This window comes from Camelina sativa, chromosome 12 (assembly GCF_000633955.1).
Source record: "Camelina sativa cultivar DH55 chromosome 12, Cs, whole genome shotgun sequence".
Lineage (NCBI taxonomy): Eukaryota > Viridiplantae > Streptophyta > Magnoliopsida > Brassicales > Brassicaceae > Camelina > Camelina sativa.
In genome coordinates, this window is record NC_025696.1 from 24,117,795 (window position 1) to 24,127,296 (window position 9,502).

The window sequence follows — 9,502 nt, forward strand, 5'->3', positions numbered from 1 at the left end:
AATGGTCGGTGGTTTTGCTACTGGATAACTGTTAGGTTTTGTAACAATTATTTAGTTTGGAGAGATTAAGCAGAAAACAGTAGATGTTAGGTTCTTTGATTAATATTGTCCTTTTAATAATTATTTAGTTTGTAGAAATACATAATTAATAATTGATGAATTTAAAATGTTGAAAAAATAAATAAATTTTAAATATATTCCTTGATTTTTTCCCAAAAAATATGGTGAAAAATACAAAATTTTAAAATCATGAGTTGTTAAATTAAGAGCGAATTTTATAACTCTCTCCTTCAAATTGGGAGATGTGTTCTTAGAAAATTGGAATTTGTAGCATGATTAAAGATTAATTGTTTTGATATATTATTAAAAAAATCTTTTATTTGAGGCAGTTAAGTTATTTCACGTTTTCTTGTTCGGTTAGTTATTTAAATTATAAAGTAAAAGCCACATGTCTCAAATTTATTGGTTAAGTGACTTGTGCTTTATATTATAAAGATTCATGGAGTCAATCTTCCCATCTACTGGGCTATATGCACAAACAACTAAGAATCCAATGTTCAACAATCAACAAACAATACAATCAAACTAGGAAAAGCAAGTAGTGGCCGTCTGCTGAAGAGTTGGTGTCGACTGACACCCCTCCTCGACGCGAAAATCCTAGCAGTGTCGGTCGACACCAAGTGGTGGTGTCGACCGACACTTGCCTAAGTCCTCGCGCTGTCAACAGCTTCGACACCGACCCCGTATATACGTTCTCTTCGAAGCTGAGGGTCTGTTCTCCGCCTTCCACCGCCTCCATTGCGGCCAAGGCTCATACAGAAATCACAGTAGGCCATAGAAGCAAGGAATCAATCAAAAACACTCATAGAACATATAAACAGAGAATTATCAGGCGTAGATCAGCCATGGTCATGCACTCACCTCTTTAGCAGAAAGTTTCTGACCAAAACCGACGAACCAACACCACAACAAGCCTCCAACAAGTTCGTAGCCCCACATCACCATTCCCCAAGAACAAAACTCTCAAACAAGGCAAAGAACTCTCCAGAACTCCAAAACTCTCACAAAAACTTTTCTCTCTTTCTTTCTCTCTCTGGAAACGACAAATGAGCGGCCCCATAACCCTCAACCTCGACTTCCATCTTAAATACCCCGGTTTAAGGTTTCCCAAACCCAACCAATTCAATTCAACTATTTAAAACTAAGCCGGGAGAACCGAAAAATAAGGGTGTCGACCGACACTCATCTCGATCGACACTCATCCCAGAACTCCCAAAAAAATTGATCTGTGGATGTTACACTAAATTTGTATGAACCATTTATACCCCTAGGTTCCATATTGAGCTAATGCGATTTCAAATATTGTTAACAATGAGTTTGACTAACCGAGATTGTGGCAATTGGTGTAAGATATACTACAAGAAAAAATCATGATATACTATCATCTTTTCTACGAATAATATGTAGGAAATATTTCTTACATTTTTCCTATGACTTTTTGAGAAAAATGTCAACTAGGAGGAAAATTCTTACGAAAAAGTTATGAAAAAATAGTAGAAAGTTTTCTATTAAATTTCTACAACACTAAGTTCATAAGAAAAACGGTAAGCTGGGACAAAGACGATTGGAATAAAATGGGTCTTTAAGATAAAGCGTAATCCTAATGGAAGTATCAACAAGCATAAAGCTAGGCTGGTCGCAAAGGGTTTTGTACAAAGACACGGTGTTGATTTTGATGAACTTTTTGCTCCGGTAGCTCGCATTGAGACAATTCGCTTCATCATTGCTCTAACAGCCATGAATAATTGGGAAGTACACCATCTTGATTTTAAGACTGCATTATTGCATGTGGAACTAAAGGAGGTGGTTTACATTACACAACCAGAAGGGTTTGAGATCAGAGGGAGTGAGGACAAGGTATACAAACTCAATAAGGCACTATACGGGCTAAAGCAAGCCCCTAGGACGTGGAATGAAAAGTTTAACAAAACTTTAAGGGAGCTGGGATTTGGCAAGTGTTCAAAGGAACCATCACTTCATCAAAAGGAGGAGAAGGGATACATTCTCATTGTAGTTGTGTATGTAGATGATCTTTTGGTCGCGTGATCAAGCGTACACATAATAACCAAGTTCAATGGAGAGATGGCAAAGAAGTTTGAAATGTGTGATCTCAGGAAACTAAGCTACTTCCTTGGGATCGAGGTACTTCAACATCAAGATGGTATAACACTGAAACAAGAAAGATACACAATCAAGATCCTAGAAGAAACATGAATGAAAGAATGATCTGTTTCAACTCATATGATTGCTAGCTCCATTGTCTCTAGATACCACACATTACTCGTGTCTAGATTGGATTCAAAGACTTTGGGCTTTACCTTCTGCTCATTGAGGAGTACCACTTCATGCATCATTAAATCATCAGCTTCGTGAGTGTCTTCATCCTTCTTCTCCATTGCTTCTTGGAGCTTAAGCAATCTATCTGGACAATCTGACGCATAATGTCCTAGTTTATCACAATGATGACATGTTATTCGAGACTCTCTCTCCTTATTTCGCCCTTGTCGAAATGATCCATCATGATGGTTTCCATATCGTCCCTAACCTCTTCCTCGCCAATGAGAGCGACCTCCTTGTCCTCTCCCTCTGTTACCATTGTAGTTCCCTTGATCAGAGTTAGCATATATGAGTTTTGTTTGATCATCGTGTTGCTCTTCTTCATCTTCATTGATCCTTTTCTCATAGGCTTTTAGTCGTCCAACAATATCCTCAAAGTTGGTCATATTGAGGTCGAGAACTTGTTCGAGGGCTGCTACGATATGTATGTATCTCTTTCGTGGTAAAATTTTCAAAAATTTCTTCTCAATTTTTGCTTCGTCCATTGGTTCACCAAGGGACCCTGATTTGGAAGATATTTCTAGAAGTTTTCCAACAAAAATGTCAATTGTGTCTTTGTCTTTCATCTTGATACGATCGAATTCCGCCATCAGAGTTTGCAGTCTAGCCTCTTTTACTCTCTCAGCTCCAACATGCCTTGCCTTTATCGCCTCCCAAACTGATTTTGAAGTGTCAAAGTCGCCTATTTGTAAGGTTAAGGCTTCGGGTATGGATTGAAATAGCAAGACAGTTGCCAAGTTATTTTTATCTTCTTGTTTGCTTCCTCGTTCTATGGTTTCCCATACCTTATGCACCTTGAGGGCAATCTTCATTCGTAAGGCCAATACTGTGTAGTTAGTTGAATTCAGCATAGGACACTTGATGGAGGAGGGTTCCATCTCTTTTTCTCTAGGTTTGATTTCATCAGCATACTTGTATCTCCCATGATCGTTTGCTAAGCTCTGATACCAAATAAAAGACTATCAATATTAATAACTCAAAGATCAATATGAATAACTCTCTTATCAGCTTAAGGAAAATCACTAAAAACCTCAAGCTCTTCAATCTCTTAGGTGTTGACTGGTTCTCGCGTTTGCGGGTGGTAGCGGTTGCTAGCGATTGGAACCAATCACACAAATCGCTCCCAATCGCTCATAATCGCTTCCAACCGCTTGAAACCACTGAATTTCAAAAGCTGCTTTCCGCAAGCGTTTGCAGTTGCGGACGATTGCGGTNTTTTTTTTTTTTTTTTTTTTTTTTTGTAAAAGAACTTAAAAGAAATCAATGATAATGAGTTTTTTTTTGTTATATCTTCTATCTAACCATTTTACTCATTAAGGATGAGAGAAAATGAAGGTACGGATATGATTGCAGAGATTATAAAATAAATATCTAGAAGAAAATAATATTCCTATTAACAATAACCTGGAAAATTTGATGTAAATTCAATGGCACATCGCATAAGTTCAAAAAAATCTAAATAAATATAATATTTCATCAGAAATTTAAGAAGATAAGATTATTTTTGAAAAATATTAAAACAAATCACCAGTGACTCTTCTCAACTCTCACTTGACCATTCCTACCGATGCAACTACTGACCCACGATCTAAGAGAAAAAAGAAAAGATCTACGATCTAAAGCATATGTTTTGTCATTTATCAGATTACTTGATTAAATTTTTGGTGAAAAGCCAAATGTATAAAGGATTAAGTATTTCAATATGAAATTTATTTGTTTTTTGAATAATTATTTTAGTAGTTTTTAATAAATTTTAATTATAAATCAAGTTTAATAAAAATTTTGGTGTTTTTATACATTTATATATTATATATGACATTTATTATGTTCCAACCGCTATTGCACCCGCTGGTCAACCAGTCGTAAACCTCCCGAAAATGCACCAATTTTAAACTGCTAAACCAGTCGTTCAAAACGCTTGATAACGCTTGAAACCGCAATCGCCCGCTTCCGCAATCTTCCGCAACCGCAACCGCAGCGTTTGAACCAGTCAGGCCCTTAATCTCTCACGTTTATATAGAGAAGAAGCAAATATTTAGCCTACCAACTTTAAAGAAATATTACATAATTTAGATATCTCCTAAATATGTACATTTTATCTCCTAAATATACTTACTGTAAAAAAAAAGCTCACTGTAATATCAACTCTCAACCATGCACATAATATTTCAGAAACTTTTTCAAGTTTAAACTTGTTAATTTGGAATCAGTCAAACAAGCAACTCTAAAAGCTTATACTTTACATCAACATAACAACTCCTAAGATTTGGCCATGGATTCTATCTACAATATGAATCATGGTCCACCAAAATAACAGAATCTATGTATAATTTGGAAAGAAACAAATCACACATAGTTTTTGGCACCATATCATTTGATATCACCAAATCATATTGTTTCTGTCAAAAGCTTAAGCGTCTCCAAGATCTCCCCATCTCACATTGTACTTAGATGCAAGGTAATGTGCACCAACAGGACCTCTGCTCCCATATGGATAGAGCTCAGGAACAATTTTCCTCTCCTCGAGCTCCTTCAAAGCCGGTGTGAATAGATCCCATGCTGCATCTAGCTCGTCACTTCTGATAAACAACCTCCTCTCTCCTTCGATTGCATCAAGAAGCAGTCTTTCATATGCATCTGGTATCTCTCTTGGATACCTATCAACCCATAAAGAATAAAAAACAAATAACCTCAGATATGAAAACNATACCTATCAACCCATAAAGAATAAAAAATAAATAACCTCAGATATGAAAATTATTGTCAGATATAGTATGTTACTGTTATATATATACCTGGATCGATACAGAAGGTTAAGGTCGCTGCGATCTAGTCTCATTCCAAGACCAGGAACTTTGTTGTTGATCCTTAGGTATATGCCTTCATCAGGCTGAACTCTGATCACTAGTTCATTAGTTGCGTTATCCNTGTTGATCCTTAGGTATATGCCTTCATCAGGCTGAACTCTGATCACTAGCTCATTAGTTGCGTTATCCAAATTAGTTGCAAAACTTTTCTTGTACAAGTTTCCTGGGACATGTCTGAACTGAACTCTGATCTCTGCTCCTCTCGTATGGAGAGCCTTCCCGGCTTTCATAAGAAAAGGAACACCGTCCCATCTCGCATTGTTAATGAACATGGCTGCTGCAGCAAATGTAGGAGTGAGACTGTGATTTGGAACCGTTGGATCGTCTGTATAACCTTGATAAGTCTTTCCTCCCTTGCTATGCCCTTTGTATTGTCCAACAACTACATCTTCAAGAAGTAACGGTTTCATTGATCGCAAAACTTTCACCTGACACCGGAACGCATAACATCAGCAGAGTATTTTACATATTTATTAGTGAGTGATAAAGACTCTTACCTTTTCACTTCTTATATCCTCAGCATCTAAGCTCACAGGCGTCTCCATTGCGAAAAGTGCGAGTATCTGCAAGAGATGGTTTTGCATGATGTCTCGTATGATTCCATACTGATCAAAGTACCTGCAGTGACATAACATTAGATACGGTTGTTCCATGCTTGTAACATTGTAAGTTTTCTATAAAAAGCTTACCCTCCACGTCCTTCTGTTCCAAAATCCTCAGAAAAAATCAGTTGAACGTTACGTATGTAATTTCTTGACCATAGAGGCTCGAAAACAAGATTTGAGAATCGAAGCACGGAAAGGTTCTCAACAAGCTCCTTTCCTAAATAGTGGTCAATCCTAAGTATGCCAACAGAACATTGCAATTAAGTTCCAACTTAGAAATGAAAAGAAAGATGGCGGTGATGCTTGTAGTGGGCAAAAGGAAATGGCTAACCTGAAGATTTGTTCCTCTGTGAGATACTGTTTCAGAGATCTAGTTAACTCTCCAGATGATTCAGAGTCACGACCAAATGGCTTTTCGACAATGACCCTTGTCCAGCCGTTCGCAGAAGAAGCTCTAAGGCTTGCACACCTTACCACATCGACGAATATGTTTGGGGGTATAGACAAATAGTAAAGCCTGTTTGCTAGCTTTCCTCCCTAATAACAAGAAACCAAACAAGAATGTGCTTAGTGGTATGTCTTGAACAGAAACGATCACACTGACTTTGGTACAAGAAGTAAGCATGGAGAGAGTGAAGAAATTTTTACCTCTTTCTCTTTGAGCTTGGTGTTTAGTTCTGCAAAATCCTCTTCCGAGTTATACTGACCCGAATGGTAAAAGCATTTTTTCAAGAACTGATCCATTTTGTCCCCACAATTTTCCCTGTTGTTAATTCAAACCTTTTTTTGTCATATAACCAAACCATAGAGTTTTAACTGAAACATTCAAACAAACTAAAAAATGCATATAGCAGAATATTATACCTTTGATCAATCCGGCAAGTTAAAGTTCTACTAATCATGTCACGAAGCTCGTCATGAGTGAGTTTGGTCCGAGCATAACCAAAAACAGTAAAGTCCTGAGGAAGACAACCCTCATAAAAGAGAGCAAACAATGCAGGGAATATCTTCTTCTTTGCCAAGTCCCCAGACGCTCCAACCACCGTAATACTTAGAGTAGACTCTTCTTTTGTGCCATGTTCCTCTGTAAGATGATCTCCGGCTGAAACATTTGGAAACATACATACATACAGAAGCTGTAAAAACTACTTCAACTCATAAAAAGAGAGAGGGTTTACTAATTCCTACCTAATCTTCTACACTCAGTCCTAGAATAATAAAAGACACAAAAGATACAATCTTGAACTAGTTTACATTACCATGATCTCTGTTCCAATCCTAACAACAAAATCAACGACAGGGGCAAGAAACTTCAACAAGCATTGTATGTCAAAGAGACATAGTGATCTCGTCAAGAAATTGGAGAAGAAACTCACAGTCTTGTAAAGAAGCGAAATTAGTGGCACAGCCATTAGAGGACTCGAGCTGCTGAGAGTGTTTCTCAGCAAAGAATCTCAACCGAAACTGAGAAAACCAAGATTTTCTCGGGAATGTGAGAGATCGACTGAAGAGTGGTAGAGTCTCTTTAAACGGAGACGCAGGAGCAGCCAGAGATGAGGAAGAAGAAGAAGGAATGATCATAGAATGTGTCGCCATGCAAATCTTCTTGGATCGTCAGAAACAAATGTGATGCCATTGTGTTTTGCTTCGTGTGAGGCCATTTGTATCTCTCTTAACGTTATCCACAACAGTAGTTTTATTATATCTCTCGCATTATCCACATCTATATTACTTGTCAAAATACTCCAAACAAGTTTGATTTTTTCTACTTTAGCAAAAAATAGAGAAATTTGATTTTTTTTTGGTCCATTTTTTTCTCTCAAAAAAAAAAACTTATTTAACACCCACGAATTTTTCATATGCATCTAAATTTATGATTATGAAAAATTAAATAAATAGCATAAAAAAGTAGTTAGGTTAATCACAACTACATTTTATGTTTTTATTAAATTTTCAAACACAATAATGAAAATATGAAATTGTATAAAAAGCTAATTTCATAATTTTTACATCTAGTTTACTTAATTCAAATTTCATTGAATTTTACCATCTCTGAATTTTTCAACAAAAAATAACATAAAAGCACCAATTATCCTCTCTTTTTAGGCTGAAAAACATATCAATTTAATGTTTCAAATTCTTACACATCCTACTATATTAATTGAGAAGTACAAATATGAAACTAACCTTAAAATGTGTAAAAAATTACATTCAATTGCCATTAGAAAAAATTAATTAAGCTTAATTAACTAATTTAAATAAATATAATTAAATTAAAAATAAAAACCACTCACATATCAAATATTAAAAAATCTAAAAAAATCTAAAAAAATATTTTCTCTCTCTAATAAATTATGGACGAAATTACTAATTATTTTTTAAAAATATATATATAAAGTATAAACCAATCAGAATTTTAAAAACTAAGATTTTATATCCAAGTATACAATACAATTATTTTTAATAACTAAATTCAAAGATTTTGTTAAGATTTCTAATTATGATTCTCCTATCATCTTTATTTTATTTTATTTACAAATTGTTTAGAACTTTCATATAATACTTATAATTAATAAAATACATATTTTTTTCTGCATATGTTGTGATTTGAATTTTTTAAAACGAAGATATATTACTCAATGTATGAAAATATGTGTTTTAATTTCCACATTGGCGGGTTGGTAAAACTAAATTTATATAGATGATAAATTAATAATTTTTATTTACACACAATTATAATATTAAAATTACTATTTTATATTTCATAAAATATGATGCAAATACAACAAATAAACAATATAAAATTGTAATAATACGTCAAAAATAAAATACTATAATATTCTAAAATAATTAGTATTCAAATAGACTAATAGATTTACATAATGATAAATATTATCTCAAACAAAATAATTAAAAAAAATAAAATCAAACAATAATTTTTATTATTATATTATAATTTTTTAAAAAATGTTGATCCGTGCTTAAAAGCACGGGATATATCCTAGTTTTCAATTACATTTTAAACATTGTAATCTAAATCCACAAATTTATTAAGCCCATTATTTCCAAAAAATCTTATGCTTATAACAAAATCAATATGAATTCAATTGATGATTAATTTATCAATATTTGGATACATTTTAGTCGAATTATTTCTTATATATATATTAGGTGTCTTTTGACAATTTTTGATGTTATAGATATCATAAACTAGAGGAAAACTATCACGTGCACAATAATTATGACACAAGAAGTATCAGGTAGAGACACAATCCTACCTAACAAGCACATGATACATCGGTTCTAACGATAGTAGGTTGTCAGACACACGTACCGCTAGTCGGATACATGTACCGCTGATCAAGTAAATATGTACTAGACAGACGAATTGGCCGAGGGAAGTTGTCAAGCAGACATGAAATGATTGAGACTTTGTGCCGCTATCAGATATGCACATTACCGCTACTGGACATGGATAATACTGCTACCGGACATACACAATATCGTCTAACTGATTTCGACAAATCATCGGGGACGATACGGACAGTTCACAGTAGTACCGGTACCAAAGCAAAAGTTGTCAGACACTCAGATGATTGTGATCTGGAGGAATCTTGGTCGGCTTACTAAAAT

The 9,502-nt window shown here is 34.8% G+C and overlaps 1 protein-coding gene across 1 annotated transcript; it reads right to left on the bottom strand.

The window, feature by feature from the left end:
• On the bottom strand, nt 4,611-7,539 carry LOC104732556 (glucose-6-phosphate 1-dehydrogenase 1, chloroplastic). The gene is made up of 9 exons (XM_019234275.1): nt 7,246-7,539; nt 6,734-6,971; nt 6,518-6,632; nt 6,201-6,406; nt 5,954-6,103; nt 5,762-5,882; nt 5,334-5,692; nt 5,193-5,264; nt 4,611-5,054 (listed from the first exon to the last, which is right to left on the bottom strand). Exons 1-9 carry the CDS (start codon nt 7,463-7,465, stop codon nt 4,808-4,810), a joined length of 1,728 nt encoding a protein of 575 aa, XP_019089820.1. The 5' UTR covers nt 7,466-7,539; the 3' UTR covers nt 4,611-4,807.